This window comes from Heterostelium album, assembly GCF_000004825.1.
Source record: "Heterostelium album PN500 unplaced genomic scaffold PPL_scaffold1, whole genome shotgun sequence".
NCBI lineage: Eukaryota > Evosea > Eumycetozoa > Acytosteliales > Acytosteliaceae > Heterostelium > Heterostelium album.
Window position 1 is genome coordinate 1,971,878 of NW_008805063.1, and position 24,092 is coordinate 1,995,969.

The 24,092-nt window shown below is 31.1% G+C and overlaps 14 protein-coding genes across 14 annotated transcripts; 4 read left to right on the top strand and 10 right to left on the bottom strand.

The window, feature by feature from the left end:
- Positions 1 to 125: 125 nt before the first annotated feature.
- Positions 126 to 1,796, bottom strand: PPL_00832 (uncharacterized protein; the record flags this gene model as incomplete). The annotated part of the gene is made up of 4 exons (XM_020571852.1): positions 126 to 206; positions 285 to 641; positions 713 to 798; positions 878 to 1,796. 4 exons carry the CDS (start codon positions 1,794 to 1,796, stop codon positions 126 to 128), a joined length of 1,443 nt encoding a protein of 480 aa, XP_020438375.1.
- Positions 1,797 to 2,229: 433 nt separating this feature from the next.
- On the bottom strand, positions 2,230 to 3,340 carry mrpl3 (50S ribosomal protein L3; the record flags this gene model as incomplete). The annotated part of the gene is made up of 2 exons (XM_020571853.1): positions 2,230 to 2,991; positions 3,086 to 3,340. The coding sequence occupies 2 exons, from the start codon at positions 3,338 to 3,340 to the stop codon at positions 2,230 to 2,232; spliced, it is 1,017 nt and encodes a 338-aa protein (XP_020438376.1).
- A 387-nt stretch (positions 3,341 to 3,727) lies between these two features.
- On the bottom strand, positions 3,728 to 4,346 carry PPL_00834 (glutaredoxin family protein; the record flags this gene model as incomplete). Its single annotated transcript, XM_020571854.1, has 3 exons — positions 3,728 to 3,860; positions 3,945 to 4,243; positions 4,344 to 4,346. The coding sequence occupies 3 exons, from the start codon at positions 4,344 to 4,346 to the stop codon at positions 3,728 to 3,730; spliced, it is 435 nt and encodes a 144-aa protein (XP_020438377.1).
- Positions 4,347 to 4,511: 165 nt separating this feature from the next.
- Positions 4,512 to 5,428, top strand: PPL_00835 (ARV1 family protein; the record flags this gene model as incomplete). The annotated part of the gene is made up of 4 exons (XM_020571855.1): positions 4,512 to 4,601; positions 4,668 to 4,797; positions 4,901 to 4,930; positions 5,286 to 5,428. 4 exons carry the CDS (start codon positions 4,512 to 4,514, stop codon positions 5,426 to 5,428), a joined length of 393 nt encoding a protein of 130 aa, XP_020438378.1.
- Positions 5,429 to 5,962: 534 nt separating this feature from the next.
- PPL_00836 (uncharacterized protein) lies at positions 5,963 to 9,651 on the bottom strand (the record flags this gene model as incomplete). The annotated part of the gene is made up of 4 exons (XM_020571856.1): positions 5,963 to 6,414; positions 7,281 to 9,136; positions 9,220 to 9,351; positions 9,443 to 9,651. 4 exons carry the CDS (start codon positions 9,649 to 9,651, stop codon positions 5,963 to 5,965), a joined length of 2,649 nt encoding a protein of 882 aa, XP_020438379.1.
- Positions 9,652 to 9,957: 306 nt separating this feature from the next.
- Positions 9,958 to 10,244, bottom strand: PPL_00837 (DUF167 domain-containing protein; the record flags this gene model as incomplete). The annotated part of the gene is made up of 2 exons (XM_020571857.1): positions 9,958 to 10,035; positions 10,071 to 10,244. The coding sequence occupies 2 exons, from the start codon at positions 10,242 to 10,244 to the stop codon at positions 9,958 to 9,960; spliced, it is 252 nt and encodes an 83-aa protein (XP_020438380.1).
- A 139-nt stretch (positions 10,245 to 10,383) lies between these two features.
- On the bottom strand, positions 10,384 to 11,881 carry gtf2h2 (TFIIH subunit; the record flags this gene model as incomplete). Its single annotated transcript, XM_020571858.1, has 4 exons — positions 10,384 to 10,630; positions 10,700 to 11,203; positions 11,278 to 11,834; positions 11,873 to 11,881. The coding sequence occupies 4 exons, from the start codon at positions 11,879 to 11,881 to the stop codon at positions 10,384 to 10,386; spliced, it is 1,317 nt and encodes a 438-aa protein (XP_020438381.1).
- Positions 11,882 to 11,976: 95 nt separating this feature from the next.
- Positions 11,977 to 14,715, top strand: PPL_00839 (uncharacterized protein; the record flags this gene model as incomplete). Its single annotated transcript, XM_020571859.1, has 7 exons — positions 11,977 to 12,263; positions 12,327 to 12,498; positions 12,564 to 13,049; positions 13,649 to 13,806; positions 13,873 to 14,356; positions 14,411 to 14,596; positions 14,674 to 14,715. The coding sequence occupies 7 exons, from the start codon at positions 11,977 to 11,979 to the stop codon at positions 14,713 to 14,715; spliced, it is 1,815 nt and encodes a 604-aa protein (XP_020438382.1).
- A 268-nt stretch (positions 14,716 to 14,983) lies between these two features.
- On the bottom strand, positions 14,984 to 15,511 carry PPL_00840 (uncharacterized protein; the record flags this gene model as incomplete). Its single annotated transcript, XM_020571860.1, has 1 exon — positions 14,984 to 15,511. One exon carries the CDS (start codon positions 15,509 to 15,511, stop codon positions 14,984 to 14,986), a length of 528 nt encoding a protein of 175 aa, XP_020438383.1.
- Positions 15,512 to 16,070: 559 nt separating this feature from the next.
- Positions 16,071 to 16,265, bottom strand: PPL_00841 (uncharacterized protein; the record flags this gene model as incomplete). Its single annotated transcript, XM_020571861.1, has 1 exon — positions 16,071 to 16,265. One exon carries the CDS (start codon positions 16,263 to 16,265, stop codon positions 16,071 to 16,073), a length of 195 nt encoding a protein of 64 aa, XP_020438384.1.
- A 72-nt stretch (positions 16,266 to 16,337) lies between these two features.
- PPL_00842 (uncharacterized protein) lies at positions 16,338 to 17,644 on the bottom strand (the record flags this gene model as incomplete). Its single annotated transcript, XM_020571862.1, has 4 exons — positions 16,338 to 16,359; positions 16,814 to 16,946; positions 17,006 to 17,147; positions 17,627 to 17,644. 4 exons carry the CDS (start codon positions 17,642 to 17,644, stop codon positions 16,338 to 16,340), a joined length of 315 nt encoding a protein of 104 aa, XP_020438385.1.
- A 59-nt stretch (positions 17,645 to 17,703) lies between these two features.
- On the top strand, positions 17,704 to 18,502 carry PPL_00843 (uncharacterized protein; the record flags this gene model as incomplete). The annotated part of the gene is made up of 3 exons (XM_020571863.1): positions 17,704 to 17,821; positions 18,016 to 18,035; positions 18,071 to 18,502. The coding sequence occupies 3 exons, from the start codon at positions 17,704 to 17,706 to the stop codon at positions 18,500 to 18,502; spliced, it is 570 nt and encodes a 189-aa protein (XP_020438386.1).
- Positions 18,503 to 18,996: 494 nt separating this feature from the next.
- Positions 18,997 to 22,521, bottom strand: PPL_00844 (uncharacterized protein; the record flags this gene model as incomplete). The annotated part of the gene is made up of 7 exons (XM_020571864.1): positions 18,997 to 19,945; positions 20,002 to 20,814; positions 20,851 to 21,107; positions 21,203 to 21,269; positions 21,337 to 21,491; positions 22,222 to 22,293; positions 22,456 to 22,521. The coding sequence occupies 7 exons, from the start codon at positions 22,519 to 22,521 to the stop codon at positions 18,997 to 18,999; spliced, it is 2,379 nt and encodes a 792-aa protein (XP_020438387.1).
- Positions 22,522 to 22,697: 176 nt separating this feature from the next.
- Positions 22,698 to 23,788, top strand: PPL_00845 (uncharacterized protein; the record flags this gene model as incomplete). Its single annotated transcript, XM_020571865.1, has 3 exons — positions 22,698 to 22,716; positions 23,547 to 23,612; positions 23,763 to 23,788. The coding sequence occupies 3 exons, from the start codon at positions 22,698 to 22,700 to the stop codon at positions 23,786 to 23,788; spliced, it is 111 nt and encodes a 36-aa protein (XP_020438388.1).
- Positions 23,789 to 24,092: the final 304 nt, after the last annotated feature.

Below are 24,092 nucleotides of genomic sequence, written 5' to 3' on the forward strand. Positions count from 1 at the left end.
TAATAATGATAATAATATATGTTACAAATTGTAGATTATGATATACATAAATAATAATAGCAAATTGCTTATTTGAAAACTATATAATTGATTTATTTACATTTGTTTTACGATTAGAGCTTAATTTAAATTTTTTGTCTCTTTCTTGTGTCATTGCTAGAGTTTCTTCTCGCAATAAATGGCATTTGAGCAAAACTTGTTTGGATCTATAGATCGATAATGAATATATTAATTAATATTGAATTTGATTATCTTTGAATAAGTAGATATTTTTTTTTACTTACTGAAGAGATTGGATCGATAACAGGAGTTGGGTTTTGTTTGATACCAAGTGGCTCAGCAAATACGACTTTGAGAGAGTAACCTGGTGGGTATTTGATTCCATTCAATTCATTTTTAGCCAATAGAGCTGCCTGTGGAGTGCTGTAGTTGACATAGGCAAAACCTTTGGATTTGTTTGACACTTTATCTTTTTTAAGATCACAATATTCCATTCCTGGATATCTTGAAAAAAGTTTATATAATCCCTCTTGGGTTACCGATTTATGGCAAACAACAAACAAACGTTGTCTTGTGAGAGTTGGGAAGAGGCCATAGGGATTTGAAAATTCCGTTTGGAATGGATATGGATTGGGTCCCATCTAAAATAAATAAAGATAAAATGATTAATAAAAAATGGTTTTTTTTTCTTTTTGTTGAAATATATTATTACCATTGGGAATTGAACCATATGTATTGATTCATTTTGTTTGTGATATTTAACTTTTGGTTGAGCAATGATTGCTTTTGTTGATTTATCTAATTTATAAAATTAATAAATAAATGAATTAGTATTATAATTGGTTATTATTTACTAAAATTTTATATAAATTTTTACCATCGGATTCGTTAATTGATTCCATGGCCAATGCAGCAGTGGAACTCTTTGAGAATTTTACAAAGGCACACCCTTTTGACTCGTTGGTATCTCTTTCTCTCACGATTTTTACATGTTCGAGGTTACCAAATTGCTTGAAACGATTGGTCAGATCGGCTTCACTAGTATCTTTTCTGCAAATGACAAAGAGACGAGAGTTTGGTGGGAAATCTTCTGGGTCAGTGGATACAGGCGTCTTTGTTTTCTGTCCCTTGGCCTCAGCAATCATTACCTTGAGTGGTGTCGATTCATTTTCGGGAATAGTTGTTCCATTCATGCTCTCGATGGCCAGTGCAGCTGAAGATGCCTTTTGGTATTTGATGTATGCTAATCCTTTAGATTCATTGGTTTCTTTGTCAATGACCAACTTACAACTCTCGATAGTTCCAAATTTTTTGAAAACCTTGGTTAATTGTGCTTCGCTAATGTCTTTACCGCAAATAATAAAGATTCTCGACAATGGAACATCGATGTTGTTTGTGTTGTTGGCTGAATTGCTATGATTATTGTGAGTATGGGATAATGGTGGAGTTGTAGTTGTGGTGGTGGTGGTGGTAGTAGTTGAACCAGATCTATTATGTTTTGTTGAAGGGGTGCTGCTGTTACTGCTGTTATTGTTACGATTCAAGGTTTGGTTGTGAATTGACTTGTTTTTGCCTTTGTCATGATCCAAAGGTGAGGAATCGACACTCTCGTCTTCATCTTCATCGTCACTGTGAGCTTCACCATCGCTTTCATCTACATCTTTTGAAAGACCGTGCAAATGAAATGCTGAATTCTTCTCCAATTCATTGTCAGACGATGAATTATTATCTCCACTTCCACCACCGTTTGTGGTATTATTACTTGCGCTGCTCTCATTAACTGTAAATTGATCCATTTTTATTATACTATTTAATTAATGATACTATATAAATTAAGTTATCAATGTGATTTAGTTATAGTTGTGTTGTAGTTAATTGTTTGTATGTTTGTTTGTTTGTGTGTATGTAATGTAGTAAAAAGTCAAGTAAGGTTAATAGTTGGATCTAAAAAATCAATATGTAAATGTTAATAAGTCATTTTTAAATAAAAGATAAATTGGTTATTATGTGTCGTACTTGTACTGTTTGTTTGTAAAGTTAAGTAAAGTTTGTAAAAGTCAAAGTATAATTAAAGCAATACAAAAAAAAAATGGTTTTGTGTGTAATTAATGTTCACAAAAAAATGGAAAAAAAGCAAAAAAAAAAAAATTAAAAAACTTGATTGTGTGAATTTTTTTTTTAAAAGATAAGATTCATCTGAAAAATTTGATATTATATTATTATTTTATTTTATTGTGAAATTACTTGTTGTTGTTGTTGTTGTTGTTGTTCTTGTTGTTGTGCTTCTTGTTTTAATAATAATGGATGTACTTTTAATGGTAATTCCTTTGTAGAGACATCGAGAGCACCGTTTCTTTCGGTTGGAACGGTGTTTGTGATTGTGAGTTCGACATCGAGATCGCCAGGTTGTGACATGTGGGTTGGAAATGGTGGTGACTTTGTCCATTTATTGGAACGAGAGTCAATGATACGAATATAACTACCCTTCTTTCCTGGTACGGCACCCTTCAACATGATGGTACCGAGTTCGGTGTTGCATTGAATGACTTGCAAGTTGAGTACGGTGGTACTCTCTGAACCCAAGTGACCGGGCATCTTCTTTCCCTTGAATACACGACCTGGGGTCTGTCTGCAACCAGTGGAACCAATCGAACGATGTGATACAGAGACACCGTGAGTAGCTGCGAGACCAGAGAAATTCCAACGCTTCATACCACCTTGGAATCCTTTACCTGTCGATACACCTTTAATTGTTACCAATTGACCTGGTACGAAATGACGTGGTGTAATCTGAGTACCAACTGGTAGGAATGCGTTTCTAGTTACTGGAAACTCCATCAATATTCTTTTTGGTGGAACATCTGCTTTGGCAAAGTGACCCTTCATTGTTCCTTTTACATTCTTTAATCTAATTTCATCTGCACCAACTTGAAGTGCATCTACACCATCATTTACTTTATGTTTAACTTGTACTACTTGATTGTTTGGTAACTAAAATAAAATAATATAATAGTAATAATGATTAATGATTTGAATCAAATGAATGATGATTTTCTTGAGATATCTCTTGATTTTGACTTCTTACATGAACAACAGTAACTGGTATGGCAACGTGATCAACCCAAACGGTAGTCATACCAACTTTCTTTCCAATTGCACCGACTCTATGTGTTTGTTTTGTCCAACCATTCTCTTTATCACGCAAGAAGGGTGGTTCAGGTGGCTTCTGTCCGAAAGCTGGTTTTGGTATATAAAATGATCCTGCTAATCCTCTGGTTTGTGCAACCAATGTAATCTTTTGACTACCTGTGAATATACTTAATCTACTTAAAAATGACATCTTTGATCCTGTGATTCACTTTTATATAACTAACTACTACAACTTATATATACACAAATAAAAATCTATCAAATATCTAAAAAATAATTGATATATTTCTTTCTGATTAATAATATTTAACTTGATGTTATTAAAAACAAAATAGTAAACAAAGATATAAACTGTTGATCAATGATCATACAAAGACAATGAAATTTTCGTTTTTTTTAAAAAAACATCAAAATCGGGCATTTTTTTTTAGTAATGCAAAATGATTATCTAAAGTTTAGTTGATGTTTGGCCAAGCTTTTAAAAAAAGAAACATAACTAATAGAATTATTAATAATATTAACGAAAAAAAAAAAAAAAAGTAAGTGTTTTATCATCAAATAAATATAACATTGTATTTTATTGTTTTTCTACAACACCAGCATCCTCCAACATCTTTGAGAGTTCACCTGTTTTGTACATGTTCATCATGATATCAGCACCTCCTACAAATTCACCTTTGATATAAACCTGTGGAATAGTTGGCCAATTACTATAGTATTTGTTATTTACTAGTTAGTGATGGTTGTTGTTTATTTGATTTGATAAGCAATTGCTGTTATCATTTGATACTTACGAAAAACTCTTGATATTTTCACGGAGATCGTCATCCTCCAAAACGTTGTGTGATTTAAAAGTTGCACCTTCAGCCTCTAAGATACGAATGACTGTATTTGAGAAACCGCACATTGGTCTCTCTGGTGTACCTTTCATGTAGAGAACACATGGGAACTCTTTGACTTGATCTGCAATCTTCTTTTGATATTCATCCTTTACACTAGAGTAGTATCTACTGAATGATCTTACACCATTTTCTCTAACAATGTTGGTTGAATGTAATCCACCAACCAAAAATCTACCTGTATAACCAACACTCTTGATGAAATTCTAAACGATGATCATTGTTTATTAATATAAATTATATGTTAGACTATGTTTTTTAGTTGAACTGTTAAAAATAAACCACTGACCATACCATATTTGTAATGTAAAGTAATTTTAAGATAAAAATAAAAAAACTAATAAACGAAAGTTATTACAATGAATGTGGATCAAAAAAAAAATTCAAAAAATTCAAAAAAAAATTTGTGATGATGATATTATTAATAAGCGGAACTTATAGAATAAAAGAATAGAATTTATAATGATTTGCATTGAATGTGGTAGACCAGTCAATGACGTCTACAAAGAGTTTGGAAAGGCTGGTAGCGGTAATATTCGTCTAACTAGATGTGTATGTTTATCATAATTTTGTAGATTAACCTGATCATTATACAAAACAACTAATCATAAACTTTAGTCTCATTGCAATCAAATAGCAGATAAATATGTAGAGTTTGATTTCATTATAGTATTTTTAGATTTATTTTTACACAAAGCACAAGCATATAGACATTTGTTGTTCAACCGTCAAGAGTATAGAGATTTAGGTATATCTGTAGGTATTCTATGTTAACATTTCTCTCGTAACAATTGTATCAACAGCAACAACCCAGATTTCTAATTGCTCTAAATAGATTCAATATATTAAAGTTTTAATAGTTTATATATTTTTTGAATCATGTAAGTGTTCTAAAAAGATAACATATTCTAGTTCCACTTACTTATTGGGTTGACTATCAATAGATATAAAATGGTTGAGAATTAAAGAGTGTGAATACACACAGTCCAAGAGTGCGTTTTATTATTATGATTGGCAAGACGACGTACCCTACGATAGATATTGGTTTATATTCTTGACGGCGATAGCAGAGTTTGCAATATATGTACTGGTGATCAGTTTGTCTGTAAAATTAATATATTCATCAAGATATGCGATTATAAAGTAAACATTAATATCATCACCACTATTAAATATATATTCTAATCATCATCATCATCACATTGTTCTTTTGATTCAATAGATACAATTATTTAGTTATGGCGATCATTCTTTCGAGTTTTGGAAAGGGTTTCTTGATTTTAATGATGATTTGGGACTATCCATTTAGTTTTAGTACGATTCTAAGTATATTTGTATTGACATCCAATGTTGTTTCTATAAAGGGTAAGTTTAGTTGATTTTTTGAAACTGTGTAGCGATCGCAAACTAATCTAAATTCTACATAATCAAACACAATAGTATTCTTGGATACCAGCACTTTTAAAGCAATATGTTTTGTAACATTTGGTTTCTTGATCAAGTCGATATTTCAGTGGTGCACAGGTACTCTCTACATTTAGAAGCAATTCAAATAAAATACTAATATTTTAAGATCGGAAAAATGATAATCGTTTAATTAATATTATTTAATTAAATTAAAATGACGGCGTTATTTTAAAATCTATGAAAACCTTCGATTTTTGTGTGATTTGATATTATATTATTGTTGTTTGTTTTGACTTTGATTATTATATTATTATTATTATTGTTGTTGTTGTTGTTATTATTTTATTATTATTATTACTATTGATCTTTGTTTAAAAATAAAATAATTCAATTAAAATATTCATGAATGATCGTATAATTACTATAAATAAATATGTTGTTGTGTGTTGTGTTGTGATGGAGGTTGGGAGGGAGGGAAGGAGGATGTTGAATATAGGTTATATAATTTAAACAATAGGTACAGTTCTTGTGATAGTATTCTCTAGTATCCATTTTATAGAGTCTTCGATACCAATTTCCGACTCGACCGATGTTGGTATGCACTTCCATGGAACGTTCAATCTGTAAAGTTCGAGATAGTTTTCGAGTTGTACTGGTGCAATTCGCTTTTTTAGATCTTGTTTGTTGGCCAACACTAGAAATACACTGCTATTAATACAATTCTCAGAGAGGAGCAAATCGATCTGCTCCTTGGCTGCTGAGATTTGAAGATAATCCGATGAATCCACAACGAATATAACTACATCACACGACATTAGATATGGTTTGTATGACTTCCGAATGTAATTGGGATACAAAAGATCACCTGCAAAAACTTCCCAACCCTTATAATATATGGATTCAATGTTAACGCCCATTGAAACAATGATTGATTCTATCGATTTCTTTGCTGAGGAGTCTATAAATTTATTTAACAATGTAGTCTGTATACATTATAATTATATTAGAAATATATCTTGATATCAACAATTGTTGTTGTTGCTGCTGCTGCTGCTGCTGCTAGTTGTTTGTAAGATATTACCTTGCCAGAGTTTTCTAATCCTATTATACCTAGCTTAATCATGGAACCCTTAGGTAGCTCAGGGAGGTATCCCTTTGAAAATATACCGCCCATTTTGATATTTTTGATTCCACTCTACGATGATATATGTATATTAATCATTACAATATTATAGTTGTAACTATCTGTGTTTTATAAATAAATTGATATGTGGTTATGATTTTAGTTTATATAAATATTGGGTTTTTTTTTTTTTTTACAAATATGTTGTTGATATATTATATAATTTGTTTGAAATTAACTACACTTTGGTTTGTACAAGTAATTATTGTTACAAATATACATAAAATTGGTAATTTATTGAAAAATAATAAAATAGGTTTTTCAAACTATTTTAAGATGTGTTTCTGTTTGTTTTTTTGTTTTTTTTCGGATGCACAACAAAATTTTTTTTTTTCAACATTCAATTTGGATATTTTTTGGGAAAACTCTTTGACCGTTTTTTTATTTTATTTTTTATTTTCTTTCTTCCACTTGGCATGAGTGTTTAAGTGGGAGTGAAGTGATTTCGACAGAGACTGATCTATCTTGGCACCTCTCAAAGTATCAAATAGTGGATCCTCTGACTGGAGAACGACTAGCTCGGGATTAACAATACTTAAATCTCGAGTCAATCTTTTGTTAAAGTCTAATATAAAATGAATATAGTAGCGTATTGTTAGTATGTTAGTTTGTCAATAAAAGACAGGTGAATTCAAACTTACTTGGTATTTTAACAATTCCACCAGTTAAGACAACATTCTTGATATTTGGTTTCTCGGCTTCTGGAATCTCGGCGTAGGCGTTGACAATTGCCTCTACTATTCCGACAGACTGAATGTTGTCAAGTCCGGGGTTGAAGAAGAGCTCTGGTGCAGAGTAAAAGAGTGATTCACCAATCGATGACTTGGTTGCATCCTTTTGGTATTCCATCGAGACACTGACATGCTTATACCATTCGTCGATCAAATCTGCAGGTCTTGTGTCGTAGGTCGTTCGGTTGACGAATAAATGTTGAATTTCCTTTGGTTTTTGATAGGCCACATTTTTATCTTTGACATAGTTGACCACTGTGGTACCGTTGACAGCGAAATCCACGTGTGAGAGCATTTTACCCTTTGAGTAATTGATGATAAAGGTCGCAGATACACCAACCATTACGACAATACCAGATTCTATACCGTGTGATTGGAGAACACATAGACCTGCATCTTTGTAGAGTACCAACTCATTGTGTTGCTTTCTACGAAGATTTACAAGATGGTTTTGTTGATGTGCTTTGTTTATCATTGGTGGTGTCAGTGCAAGTACATATGGGTGTGTTGAGGATAGTCTCTTTGAGAATGAGTGAAAGCAATGCTTGATAATCTCAATGGTACATTGCACACGACCGACATCAAACTCACCCTTCTCGATTGGAATCTGGTGATTTGCCGATGCATTGTATCCTACATTCCAATACTCACGATCAAACGATGACATTGCATAGTGAGGTGCATATTCGTAATGGATACTGGCACGAGACGGTAAAACTTGATGACTGGAGTTCAAAAGACAGTACTTGGTAATGTTTCTACCGATATCGAGGAACACAAAATTGTTTCGAACATGCGCAGAGTGAATATTCTGTACAGTGATAAACCAACATCTAGGTTCGGTAGGTGTAACTTCCATACGTTGGAATTTCTTGGTGATGCTGCCAAGAAGTGATACTTTGGTTTTTGGTTTGTCGAGCAATTCGGCATTCGGCTCCTCAAAGATAAATGACTCGTACGAGTAGAGCTTGATATAAACCTTCTTCCAGAGTGCATTCTTTGTGAGTGTCTTGTACATTGATTTGCATGTGCTTCTAAAGTTAATGATATCCTTGAGTGAACAAGTTACCAAAATATTGAAAAGAATGATTTCCGGTAGAGCATAGATGGTAGCATCTTGCTTTGCTAATGTTTTAACGATAGCTGATGGTGACTTGTCGGTGGTGGTAGTGGTTGAAGTGGTAGAAGTGGATACTGGAGAGTCGACAGATGGTAGTTCAGCCAATAACATCTGAGCTTTTACATAGGTTTCGATGGCAGATACCAAATCACCTGTATCTTTCTCTAGGCTATCGGCCTTGAAGAACAATTCACGTGCACGTTGTAACTTTTCTTTTTGGTCTGCTGGCATGTCATTGCCTCTTTTGATACGCAAGAACATCATATCGACACGTAGAATGAACTTGACTCCGCTAGTTACCTCTGCACCCTCATGGAGAGTATCGTGATTGAAGATCAATGCTGTTCCACGCTTTGGTTGCACGGACTCTGTCATTACATGTTTGTCCAACTCGAGTGGATTGGCAGGTAAGTAAAAATTGGTCTTTCCACCGTTGTAGTCGTCGTTCAAGTAGATCTGCATGGTATAGATACTACGAGTATCTGGTGACTCTGCATAAGTCGCGTCTAAATGTGGCTTGAAACGACCACCTGGCTCATATCGACCAAAAGTAAAGCAGTCATCCAAACCCAAAGGAATCCAAATACCATCCTGATCGAAACCATATGGCTTAATATTCTCTACCTCTTCAGTCTTAAAATGATGTCTTTAAAAGGAAAAAAAAAAAAAAAAAAAAATCAATTTGATAAGCTACAAAATATTAAACTTTTGGTTTCATACTCAACTTACTGTAAACGTGTCCATAAAACATTTGATAAAGTTTTACATTTACCAAGATATCTTGTGTTGTTTCTGTATTCCTTTGGGAATTCTTTTTCTATTGTTCTATATCCTTTCTTTAATGACTCATCAATATAAAATCTAATAAATATAAAAAATTCTATTATTAAAATTTAAAATAAAAAAAAATAAAAAATCACCTAATGTGGTTTTTATTATTATTAATACATACTGACACTCCTCGGGTGACAATAAATTGTCGACCAAGAAACCATAGGAGGTTTGCAAGTTCAAGTCACGTCTAGATGGATTCACATTGATTTCGTGGTGATTTGGGAACTCTGTAAATGGTGCAATATCAGATCCTGTGTGTGTTCTGTTCTCTGGAATCGTCAAGGTAGAACCTTCTTTCTCAACTATTGTGTTGTTTTCCATATCCATTTTGAAAACAAATATAAATACAAATATTATAAAAATAAAAATAAAAAAGAAAATTAATATCAAAAAATACAAAAAAATTATTAAGATTCTGATTTTTTTCTTTAGAGAAAAAATTAAACTTTTTATTGAAACAATCTTTGAAAATTTTTTGTTGATTTTTTGATCGATCAAAAAAAAAAAAAAAACAACATTTACAAATATTTTTATTTTTGGAGCACATTTTGTTTTAATAAATTCAATAAAGACTCTTTGTTTTTTAAACTATGCTTTTCTTGGTCTGTGAAATCTATTGTGATCAATTTGTTTCTACTTTTGTGTCCTTGCTCTACTTGAATATGTCTTTTCTTGATAGACAGGATCTAAAGCATAAACATTAGTTTGTTGCTTGGGATACATACTGATAATAATTCTATACGTACCTCTGATAGATATTCAATAACCTCTTCATTTGCTCTACCCTCTGTGGGTGGTTGTGAAATTCTTATATCTACAGAATCTGCAAGCTCATTTACAGATACTACAGAAGATTGTTTTGCATTGGGATGAACATTAACTTTTAACTTTACAATAGTAGAGAGTGATGATGATGACATATATCTTATAAAATTATTATTTATTTTTAACATTTATATTTTAACATTTATACTTTAACTGATCAGTTAGCTAAGTAGAAAAATAAAAATAAGAAAAACAAAAGTTTTTTTAAAAATTTTTTTTTTGCTTTATATTTATTTATTGAGAGATGGGTTGGTCACTACCATGATCATTACCATTTTGACTATGATTGCTATTATTATTTACATCATTTTCGTTGGTATTTAAATTATTTTCGCAACCAGGACAATTGTGCAGTGATTCATGTATAAATTGATCACATTCAAAACAGAATGATTGTTTACATCTTGGACAACCAAAAAACAATGAAGAAGACTTTGGAACGGTTAGACATCCAAAACATGATATCTCTGTTTTCAACTCTCTGTTTTCATCATAAACTGGATGTTAGCGATCAATATGAATTTAAATAGCGCTTTGAGTTGGTACATACCTCCAATTGATCTCTGTGAAAAGAGGGACTTGGAATAGATGGTGATAGGATCTGGCGAGATGTGGTGACGAGACTAACGATAGATTACAAATTTGACAGTCGGTTGGAAGTTCACAGAATTTGCTGGAACAACGCGGACATGTGTACCCAACGTACCTTAGTTGCTCATGACACATGCACATCATTGGTATACTAGATGTATGTTGCTGTGGGAATCCCATCTCTACGAGTGCTGCTTCTGTCTTTCCGAATGTTGGTGGTGGCTGACAATGTAGCATCAGACACTCGTTGAAATGCTCTTCATTCAGTACCACTTTCATAGTGCCATGGGTCTGTTCGGAGATATGCTTGCAAATAAACAACTCTGCTGCCATATGAATAAAAGACACTCTAATCTGTTCGTTCTTTAGGATCTCTATAGTTTTTGTTAAATCTCCTGGGTCACAGGTTGTCAAACTAGAATAAATAACAATGATTTCTCTACTTCCATATTTTGGTACATGACTGTTTATTATAATAAATAAAATAAAAAAACAATTAGTTTGGAATATATAATAGTTTATATACTATTTAATTACCTTAATGTTGATATTGCAACTTCTAAACTATTTTGAATGGATGGATCACCTTCCATTGCAGAAGTATTTTTCAATGCTGTGATGTGTCTGTTTGGGTTGCCATTGAGTTCAGTTAGTTTCTCTGCTTTCGAGTTCTTTGTGACAATCAATGAGATCTGTGATATTGGATTTTGATCAAAGAATTCTTTGATGAACGATTCCGATGAATTTAAAAGGCATTGATGACGTGATGGTTTCATGTCTTGAGATGCCAAAGTCTTTGAAAGATCTACGATGAGACAGATATGACGCTGCATTCCTCTACGAACACGTTGAGCATCTATTCTCTGTCGTCTTGTCCTCATGATACGCTCTTCCTGCAGCGATGGTCTCAAACCAGATTCATCTTCTTCAATGTCATCCCATGTCCTCTCGAATTGACTCTCCCATTTGTACTTGTTGGTACCTTGATCATTTAATTGCAAAACATGATCTGGGTCTTGATCTTCATCCAAATTATATCCATCATCTTTATTATTTCCTCTTCTTCTTCTACCAATCATCATCTCTTTTGTAAACTAAAAAAAAAATAATAAATAATATTAAAATCTTTAACATAAATCATCTTTTCAATAAGTTTTTTAAAAATTTTGAAAAAAATAAAAATAACAAAGAATTGTTGTTCGTTTTTAATGGGAATTATTATTTAAAAGTAAGAAAATGGATGATGATGGTTTCAAATTGGTTTTAAAAGGTAGAAAGAATAAATTATATAAAGAAGATGCTAATAAACCATTAAATAATAAATTACTACCAAATAAAAATGATAATTTAAAGAATAAACAAATAAGAGATAATCATATAGCAAAACAACAACAACTTTTAAAGAGTAATAGCAAACTGAGTAGTTCTACAAGTGGTAACATCAATAAAAAGAAAGAAACATATGCTTTAAAAACAGATGAAGAATTATATCAACAATTACTTTCGAATATAAATAAATCAATGTATGTTTTTATAAAATACCGACGATCTTTTATTTAAATTCTAACATATTTGAATAACAAAAGTGAGACTATTAAAGATACACAATTCTTTAAAGATATAGTCGAGAATGAAAAGTTGATACCACTATTCAAGAATTTAGCTGAGATTATCTGTTATGGAATAGGTAGTTGTCAATCATCAAAGAAATGTCAAGAACAGTTTGCATTGATCATTGCTTTAAAGAATTATTTTAGTGTATGATATATCTATAATATTTTATTAATGAAATTTTAGTCTTACTAACAACTTTTATTATTTAGTTTGATAATGGTGATACTACAGTATATATATTTGACCCAGTGATGTCTGAATCCGATAAACGATTGGTTGAACATTTCCAAATTAAACTGATCACTATCAATGAAGAAGCAAAAAGACAGATCAACACAGATTTAATCGATCGATACACCTTGTTTTACATGCCTTTTTGTCCTCGTAAGCTATATGATAATGTATTGTGGGCAAACTTTTCGATTTCATCACTACGACAAACGATTATCCTTGGAAATAGCTTTGATCGTTACAACGAAATGCATCTGCCACCAGATCAAGAGTATCTTCCATATTGTTACACCAAGAAATTATACAAACAATATAAAGAAACACCACTACCAACCAACTATCCAACCAAATTTATATTTCACGATCTATCGTTCCACTACTTTGAACAAGCACATCTCAAAACTCTAGAACCAACATTTTGGATCGACAAACAAGAACCTCCTAAAATAATAGATGACCCTGAAGTCAACTGATCGCAGTGACAATAAATAGTTTTTTTTTTTATTTTTTTTTCTTTCGAAAGTTATTTGTCAAACCACTCCCATAAAAAAACGATGCAGATTTTTTTCATTTCTATGATCTCGTCCGAACATTTTCAACGAAGGATCAACGACCCAAAATTGACGTTAAAATCGATTTTGACAATGTATACTTTTATTATACGGAGAAGGTTGAAGATTCTAAGAAACAATTGGGATCCTAAACCTACAACCTTTTTATTCCTTCAATGATTAAAAAGACTACATTATTTAGGAACAACTAAAAACAAAACAAAAAAAAAAAAAAAAAAAAACGAGTTTCTAAAATAATTTTTTTGTTTTTGCATAAAAATCTTCAGATCATTTCCAGTGCACTTTGTATTTAAATAGTCATGGTAAATGTAAATAGGCAAAATCTGGTAAGAAGAAAGAATTTGTTTTTTTTTTTTTTTTTTGAAATCAACAACAAAAGATCAAAAACAAATAATTTTTTGTGATAGGCTTTTACAAATACTTATATCATAATAATTCACCAAGAAATGTCTCAAGAAAGGAAGAAAGATTCAGTTTTTATCTTCATAAAGGACTTTTTAATAGGGGGTACTGCTGGTAGTATATCAATGACAATGGGAACTCCATTGGAAAGGTTAAAGCTTTTGTTAATTGTTCCTGGTAAGAATTACAAGAGTCTCACTGATTGTTTTGTAAGAGTCGCAAAGGAAGAAGGTCTCTTGACTTTTTGGTAATTTTAGAAATATATATAAAAAGATTATATTTCAAAGAGTCTGAATGTTTTTTTTTATTGTAGGAAAGGTAATCTTAACCGTTGTATTGGATATTTCCCTTCTTCTTCTTTTAACTTTGCATTCAATGAATTTTATAAGAATTACTTTGTTCGTTACAAAGCAAAGCAAGACCCTCAAAAGTTTTTTATTGGTAATTTGATGTCTGGTGGTTTTGCTGGGTTCACCTCTTTGCTCATTACATATCCAGTGGACTATTCTCGTATACGTTTGGCTCAAGATAAAGGTTCTGGATTTACACGTCAATTCACTGGTTTAGGAAACTGTATATCTTCCATCTACAAGCGAGACGGTTTGAGTGGTTTGTATCGTGGTTTTGGTATATCAATCGGAGGTATCACGGTATACCGTTCAATATTCTTTGGTGGATATGCCACCGCAAAGGAATTCCTCCTCAAAGATCCAAAGAAGGCTAATTTATTTCAAAAATGGTTAACTGCTCAAGCTGTTGTCACTGCTGCTGGTATTCTTTATTACCCTTTCGGTACGGTAAGTCTACTCTTTTTTATATCTTTTAATATTATCTAAAATTTTTTTTTTTAGGTACGTAGAAGAATGATGATGCAACAAGGTCGAACTAACATGCTCTATTCAAGCTCTTTTGATTGTTGGAGGAAGGTTGCTCAAAGAGAAGGTCTATATGGTTTCTTCAAAGGCTCTTTCTCCAATTCAATTAGAAGTTTGGGAGGAGCTTTTGTTTTGGTATTTTACGAACAAATTCAACAGGTTGTAAAAAACTTATAATAATAATTTTTTTTTATTTCACTTTCACAGATTCTCGGTTTCTAATAAGTTTTTGGTTTTAGACTGCTAAATATACATTCAATAGTAGTTACGATTTACCCTAAGCTCTATATTGAAAAATTTTGTTTAAGAACTACTCTTACCAAATATTAAGAATTTATTGGTTTATAATTTATGGTTGGTTGTTCATTTTAATTCCAAATTAATTTATCGTTTCGTTATATCAAGCAATCAATCTAAAATAAATAAATATGTTGAGAAATAATGTACATAAATAATTTGTTTTTTTTTTTATTTGTTTTTTATTTTTATAATTTTCTGAACTTATCTAAAGATAGATAGTTAAACATTGATAAATATTGGTACCAATATTTAATTGGGACGTGGAATGTGCATTGATTTCCAACTTCCCATTGTTTCACCATGACCACCATCTGACGAACTTCCACTACCACTACCTCCACTACCACTACTACCACTACCTCCACTACCACTACTACCACTACCTCCACTACCACTGCTACCACCACTAGTATCTGCGCAACGGTTGACATGGTTTGATTTCCAGCTTCCCATTGTTTCACCATGGCCACCATCTGAGGAAGAAGTAGAGTCGGAACCAGAGCTGTATCCACTTGTGGGACAACCATCACCAGATGAAGCTGTAGCTGAACCTGAACCAGTGACACCAGTTCCAGTGATACCAGTGCCAGAAACTGAATCCGAAGAGGTATGTTTACGAGTGGTCGATGTATGATGTAAATCTTGGGCTGACTTTGTTCCTAAATTGCCATCATCATAAGTACCGTCATCGGTCTTTCTTACTCTAACTGATAATGAGAAAACTGCAGAGAAGAATAAAGTGCTAAGTAATAAAATTAAAATGAAATTCTTATTCATCTTGTTGATGTTTTAAATAATAGTTTTTGTGGAATATAAGAATTCTATTTATACTCGGCATTGTTGGTAATATTAATTAATTATTTTATTTTAAGAATAAGAATACGAAATTGAATTGAAATCTTTTTTTTCGATACATAAGAATCCTAAATTTTATCTGTTTTTACCAAATATCTAAAAATCATGATTTTATTTTTCTAGATTTTTTTTTCATTGTAAAATTTACCATTCGAATGTTATCAAATCCTTCTCGAGATAAGATTGAGAAGTTGATTAATATTCTAAGAGTATAATTATTCAATTTAAGAAATTTCGTATGAAAAAATTAAAATTTAATGTTGCAAAATGTTTTATTGGATTTCAGTTTCAATATCAAATTTGAATAATGGATTTGTAATCAATTTACAAATATATCAAATCATTGATATCGAATCTACTATGTCATTTGGTTCTTTTTATTAAAAGCACACTCGGCTCTCTATAAAACAGTTTGTCAAATGGTAGTAAAATTAATTGCCTTTGTTTCATATAATCATACAACCATTTGGATGCCACCAATTTAAACAATTAAATCAATTTGTCTTATACTTGAAAGATATACGTTTAGAGTTTCAGATTCACTACTTAAAATCTTTCCTTTGATTGGTGTTATAACCTCTACAGAAACACCTTGATAACCCTTGTCAGCAAAAATGATTTCATCTTTATCCAATTCGTTCAACAACTCCCCCATCCAAAAGAAAGTTGATGTCATGTTCACCTCCACGGTAAGGATCACCCAACCAACAGGCTAAACCAGAATCTGTACGAACTCCTATTTCATATTTTAATCCTTTCTTGTGTCATTTCTGAAAAAATATGAAATTATTAAAGGATGAAATGAAATCCAAATTCAAGTTGTTCTACTGTGAAAGATGTATTAAAAATTTTAGTTGGATTAATTAAATTTAAATGGACTTTTTTTTTTAAATGTACCAGTTCTTTAATTTAATACATCTAATGTATGTAAATTACTATATTTAGTAAATTTTCTTCGTTCCACATGTTAACTTGTATTAGTGTCTATCGATGTATTAATTTACTTTTAAATGTATTAGTTAACATTAAAATGTACCAGATTAAAGAAACTTCTCAAATAGTAATAAAAATTACTATATGATATTGTGAATGAATTTATTAATATTTGAGAAATTTCTTTAATGTGCAATGTCCGAGTAATTAGGTAAACATTATGTTCCCTTGCTTTAATGTTGTGATCGAATATATTTCTTCCACGAATATCTGCGCAGCTTGATAAGACACAATGAAAGATGTTGTTTTGCTTTCTTCTTAGAAACAACTGGATCCTCTTCTTCTACTTCACTTTCTTCTTCTTCTTCTGCTTCATCATCATCCTCTTGATGATCATTTGTATCATATCCATTATCTACAAGCACTGAAATAATAACTTTTAGTTATTTTAAACTATTCAAAATACATAAATATTTTATTTACCTTGTTCTGCTTGAACTATTTTTATTGCTTTTGATAGTTCAGTTTTTTCAATGTCAACTTTGAAAGTTCTATGGGTGGAAGGCTTATCTACACTTTTGAAACGGATACGGTTCTTAGCTCTGACCATACTTGTATGACCAATCTATTAAAAGTAGATCCTGACCACAAGGATATGCAATTGTTCAAGAAAAAAGTATATCCCATTACCATCGATTTCACTCTTCCAGATGGTACCGAAAAAGACAAAGAAAAAATAGAGTAACACAAAATTCAAAATGATAACTGAATAAAAAACAATTTTTTCAATCCAATTGTATTGCACGGAGACTGTGACCAGGAAGTGCTAGGATGTGAGTTGAATAAAAATTGAAAAATAATAGGGAATTTTGACTGATTTCAGTTAGGATAATATTTAAATTATTAAATATTTCTATATTTTTGCTTTGCCTACAAATTCCTAAGTACATCCTATAATGTGAGTTATTGTAAGTTATTGCTTTAAACGTCTTTCAATTACATAAATATTTATTCAAATAGTATTATATTATTATTTATATATCATGATTATGAGTACTGAGTCACAATGCCAAACACTGTTACGCTAACATCAATCAGCCTAACAGCCATAAGAAGAGACATTGTAAGTTGCCAGCCAATACATTGACCGTACTGTGGTTGTTACAAAGAGTTTTTTTAATATGTATCATCTTATAAGATACTTAGTCGCTCTCTCTGCTAGAGGTAAGTTTATAAATGACTTTGCATCACCAAAGAAGAAGAGAAAGACAACAAAGAATGTCAGCAAAGATGAAGATGGTGTGATGGTGATGATGATGACGATGATGGAGAGAATGATGATGAAAATAATAATAAAGGAAAGAAAAAATCAGCACCCAAACAGGTGAACTAAATCAAGACGTGGAAGAAGAAATAATAAATAAATCTAATTTTTTACCAACACATTAATCATTCATTTAAATACTTTGTCATTTATTTAACATTTAAAATAGAGGTTTATAGTAATAATAAGGTAGTTATAGAACTCTACAATTTACCAGATAAAAGATTCAAAATGTTAGTTGTTGTATTGTATCCATCACTTCTGGTACAATCTTATACATGTCAAAGGCCTTTCCTGGTAGAGTTAAAGATGATACCATTATTCATCTCACATACAATGAGTGGCGTCATATATATCTTGACATAGGAGATATCTTATTGGGTGACAATGGTTTTAGAGGAATGGAGGCTTTCAATATTATAAACACTGGTGGAATTGAAATGCCTTTATCGAATTTACATTCAAAGTATCGTGTGATTGTTGAGAATCTTCTTGGTAGAAGCAAAGTATTCAAATGTCTTTCTGAAATGTCTAGATACCCAGGTAGATTGAATGAAGATCAAATATGTAATCTAAATGACCACTATTGGAGAGCTGTTGTCTATGTTTATTTCGATATAGAAAGAACTTGTGTAAGAAATATATTCTCTTTATAATCATTTATAATAATAAGCAACAAAAAACCATTATTATTTAATAAAAACCATGTATTAATACTATTAATAAATCATAGAAACCTTTTGATATTATTATATATGAAATTTTATACATTATTAATAATTCTTTTTAAATATTGAAATACTGTTAAAATACTCTTTATTTATTTATATATTATTTTAAATAAATAAATAAATACTCTATAATTATCTGATAGGAAAAGCATAGGTGAATATAAAAAATCAAAATATTGGATTTAATTTATTCAAAAAAAATTTAAACTGATTGTATGAATAATAAAATATTAAGACATCTATATACCTTCAATCTAGATAAATATATCATAAAGCCTGTACTATAGTCGGTTTCACTTATTATTAACTAGAATGATGGTGATGTAGAAATAATGCTCTGAAAACAATATTTTAGGTCAAGAAGAGATGTACAAATAAAAAATCTATAAGAATTTATTTATTAAATAAGAACCATTAATTTATACAGTAAATTGTTTAAGTAAATCAAACATTCTGTTATTTGCTAATTCTGGAATGGTAATAAAGTATTGATTAATAAAGTGTTTCAGTTTATAGTCAAAATCATTCTTCACAATCCAAACAAAAATATCTTTAGTAAAGTGACAAGAGTTTTGGAATTGGGTTCTGAGACCGGATTCAGCCCATTTGCTAGCGTGTTTTGAACCAATAGTAACCTGGAAAGCAGACAGAGTCTTTGAGGAAGGATTCCAGAAGAACCAATCAGCCATCTTGTAGTTAGAGGCACGAGGAATGATAAGTGAGGGCTTAGACCAATCGATTTGTGATAAATCATTTTGAGCCACGATATATTGGACTATGTCCCATGCAAAGACGACTTGTGAACAAAGGGCATATTTATAGCAGGTAACACCTTTTCTGTCATCTGTTCCTGTCACCAGTGCGGGCTGCACTTGTAAGAGGTTGTGTTCCAACAATGTATCAATAAGATATTTCTCTAGGATTCTTCCAACAGCATCTTTGGTCAACGAGATCTTCTTGGAAAAGACAGATTGATAAAACTCTTGTACAACGAGATGGGTGGGTGTCATATAACGCATAATTAGAATATCTCTGACCAATGGGAAAAGAGGCAATATGAGGTCTTCCTGACTTTTGTACAATAGTTGTTTGTTGAGAAATATTGATTCGTCTGTTACAGATACATTGTGTTGCATAAATACAATTGCTCTTCTATATTCTTTGTGAAGAATGTCGGTTGTAAGGAACTCATTAGAAAAGTAATTGTCTTGTTGAGTGATCAGTGATTTTCGCCACGACTTATACGATGTGAGAACATTATTGAAAGTGGAGCCTTGTGTTTGTTCTTGTACTTGTGATTGTGATTGTGATTGTGATTGTTGATTCTGTTGTTTCTTTTGTTCGTCTAATATATATTTGAGTTCAATTCTAATATTTAGATTGATTAGTAATCTACTCTAATTTTTGGATTGAACTAAACTTACGGAATAAAATTGGTGAGATCTTTGATGGTCTGTATATCACTACTTGTGAGGTTACCGAGATCTTGTTTGTGAATTTCTACCCATTCCTTGAATTCATTGTCACAGAAACCATCAAAAAAGTAAAACACAGGCCATTCATTGTCCTTGGCAACTTTGAGATAGTAATTGTTGTTTGTAGAACCAGATACAACTACGAGATTGTTACACCAACCAATATTGTTGACAAGATAGCTCTCTACTATTGAAAAGGGACAACTTGTTCTTTGAGAGTTGGTGAGAGAGTTGTGTTGATCAAAGATAAAATATACACAGAGATCTTGATCATTGCAATAATCTGATAATTTATCCATAAACAAGTATAACTGTTCTTCATTTATGATTGAATTGTAAGTGTCTCTAATAAATGAATCTCCTGCCAGACCAAATCCAGTTTCCAGAGCCTGTACGAAAAAAAGATAGGGATCACCAGCTGCCCAATTTGCACAGTCTTGGATGTATATGACACGATTGTTTGGTGCTTCAACTCGGAGTTTGACAACTATTTGATAAATGGAATGTGATTTACCTACTCCCTGTGGTCCTTGAATGTAAACTCCTCTTGATTTGCGATAATTTGATTTGATGAACGTGTGTAATTTGTTTGTAATATCTCTGTTCACCAACTTTAGAGTGTTATCGTCGGTAAACTCAAACCTCTTACGAGATGATATCAGTGCACTGAGAGGATCACGTGGTAGAGATACAATAGGACCATCAAACTTGGACTTTTTCATAGATTCCATGACTTTCTCAATCTTAGACCCTAAACGTTTCCTTTCAACTTAAGAAAAAAAAGGAATATTAGCTAACCAGAGTGTTCTTTTTGTATGATGATGATGATGATGATGATGATGATGATGATGATGATGATGATGATGATGATGATGATGATGATGATGATGATGATGATGATGATGATGATGATGATGATGATGATGATGATGATGATGATGATGATGATTATTATTTAGTTTAAATTTTTCATGAAATACCTTATGATTCACAATGTATGTGTGATATTGTAAAGGATAAAGTGTTGTAGGTGATTGGTGTGCTTTCAGATGTGGCTTTAATCAAGCACAATATACAACCAAAAGATATGAGATTACAAAGTGTAACAACTAAAAGAGAAAGTAGATAAATAAGTGTTTGTTGTAATTACGAACTTTGAAATAACAATAGGTGAATGATGTTGTAGGATGTGACAATGATGTAAAAAAGAGGCGAGACTATGCATAATAATGATGATGATGTGTGATGGGTAATAGTGTATTGTGGTGAAGATATTACTACTACATACCTGATGATGTGGGAGGTTTGATCATCCCTTCAAGGTAGGATTTCAGATTATCTTCACCATCGGCTTCTGCATCAATAATGAATGCTGCTTTATTATTATCCTTTTCAAGGACAACTCTGGATGCTTTCTTATCATCTTCACTGATTTTTGACTTTCTTATTATTTCGAGAGCCCTCAAGAGCTCGGACATGGTGGGTATATATAAATAAGGAAAATCGTATAAATAAATTGTTATTTGTTGGAAAAGAGGAATTAAAAAAATGAATGAATGTTAATTCTAATTTATTTTTTTTTCTTGGTAAAATTTGGTGGTGGGAAAAAATAAAATATATCATTTATACATAGTCATACAAATCAATAAAAATGGAAGGAGACTCTACACAGAAAACCGCCGCCCCAGTACAATGTGCCAACAATTGTGGATTCTTTGGGTAGGTTGAATAATATAAAGATACAACAACAACAACAACAACAACAACAACAACAACAACAACCAAAAGTAGATAATAGAAAGTTACAACAAAAGCAACAAGTGAATAGTTTGATAGGTGAAATTTGTTGGTGTGTTCTTCAAAATATCGGATGAAGTGTGAATTGATTATAAATTATATATTCTTAATATGTTGATCCGATACATCTTTCTAATGATCTGTAAGTCTCCTTAACCGATTTCTTATCACTCTGTTGCTTCGATAGGTGTGATCACCACTTCCATTGTCAAATTGATATGACACCTCCAATAGAGTTGCTCTTAAAATTAATGAATAAATCATAAATCTTAGATGAATCGATGTTGATTGATTGGTTGAATGAGTGAATAGGTGTGTTGGATGGTTTTAATGATTAAATAGTTTTTAATAAAAATGAATATGGCCATCTACTTCAAATGGTGCAGCACCACCAAAACTTTCTTGAAAATCTAAATCGGTTGTTGACTTTGTTGTTATGTGAAACTATGATTAATTAGTTCAAGAAAAATAAATGTAGCTTCTTCATTAATGTTTTCTCTCTCTTTCACCATGAGTTCATCGATTCTCTTGTTAGCTATAGTTGGTTAGTTGGTTAGTTAGTTAGTTATTCATTTGTAATAAATAAATAATTTTAGCAATACATACCAAATAATAGAAGTTTTCAATGCTTCTAATTTGAGGTTTGAAAAGTAGATAGTAGAGGAATAGCATCACTGTCCAGAGTTTCTACAATGATTTAATCGATTAATTGTGGCCAAACTGTCATCTCTAGACTAGAAAAAGATTGTATTCGTGCCAACAAAAAGATCAAATATGTTCTTCAAGCACAGTAAGTGTTGTCAGTGGAGCAGATGTCTTATTCAAAGATCCCTTCAAAGAATTCAAAAATGTCTCGAATATTTGTTTGTATGATTAACATATTCTAATCATTAAAGTTTAAAAATATTAGTAAATCAATTAATAAATGATAGTACAGTATTTAATTTATTGAAATTTTATAGGACTTATAAATAAAAAATAAATATATGTCTATGAATGGGAAACTAATGAATGATTAAGCGAAATGTATAAATAAATGCATAAAATGAGCTATTTGAATTGAGAATCAACTTCCCATTGTAGATAAAGTGTGAATAATCGTGATGACATTCAGTAGCTTGAAATCATTAGTGTATAGGATTGTATAATCAAAGTATAGGTTTCTCTGTTATGTTACTTTTAATAATTGTGTAATTTATGCTTCATCGATAGTTGATATAATTTCTATTTTAATTTAATTATTATATATGATAATTTTGTCGGTGTGTATTTATATGTTAAAGTTTAAATATTTGGTAATCCAATTTGTATGAATCATTATTAATATTGTATTTTGTCTACGAACAAGTTAAATCGATATTATATTGAATAAAAAACAGTAAAGATAGAGTGTAGATTAAATAAGAATAAAAGTTAACTAACCTTTTAAATTATCTTTACAAGAGTTTGCATGATAATAGAGGTAAATAAAAATATGCTAATTTTTGTTTTATAAAGCTATAGTTAATTGATTGTAATTTGTTGTTAACAATTAAAATAAAAAAATAATACTTTTGATGTTCAGTGTTTATGATCAACAAATTGTTTTTTTTTTTTTTTTTTTTTTTTTTGTTTTTACTCTCATTTTAAAGATCTTAAGATATGGTTATCAATAGTAATAATAATATCAATATTTATTTATTTTTCATTTTTAAAAGATGTTACAGCTTTAGAATATAATAATTATTTAAAGAAAGTAATGAGTTATAATATTCAATTCAAATGTAAGCTCAGTCAATGATTTCAGTATTCACTCACTCTTCAAGTTTACTTTTTGTGTTCTAAAAAGATACATATTGAAGAGTAATATTGAGATAATGATCATTCCTATAATTCTAAACTAAACTAACAAACTAATTTTAATTTATTAATAGATACAGAGTATGCAACGTTAGATTAGATATCATTTGTTGACAGCAATGTCAATATATTGAGTGGTGGTTGGCTCTGATGAATGAAGATTAGATATTAGATTGACTATACTCTCAAAGATAGATACTTATTTTGGAAGATGTTGTGAAATAGGACAATAGCGGTAGTGGTCGACTCTTTGGCTAAATCATGACAATGATCAACGAGATTAAAGATACTATCAAAGTGAAAGCACTGTAGCAATAGTAATACATTTCAAGTACAACCAATTAATAGTATGCTCATCAACATTATCAAGACAGAGGGTTCAGCGATGCCAATGAAAGTACAGT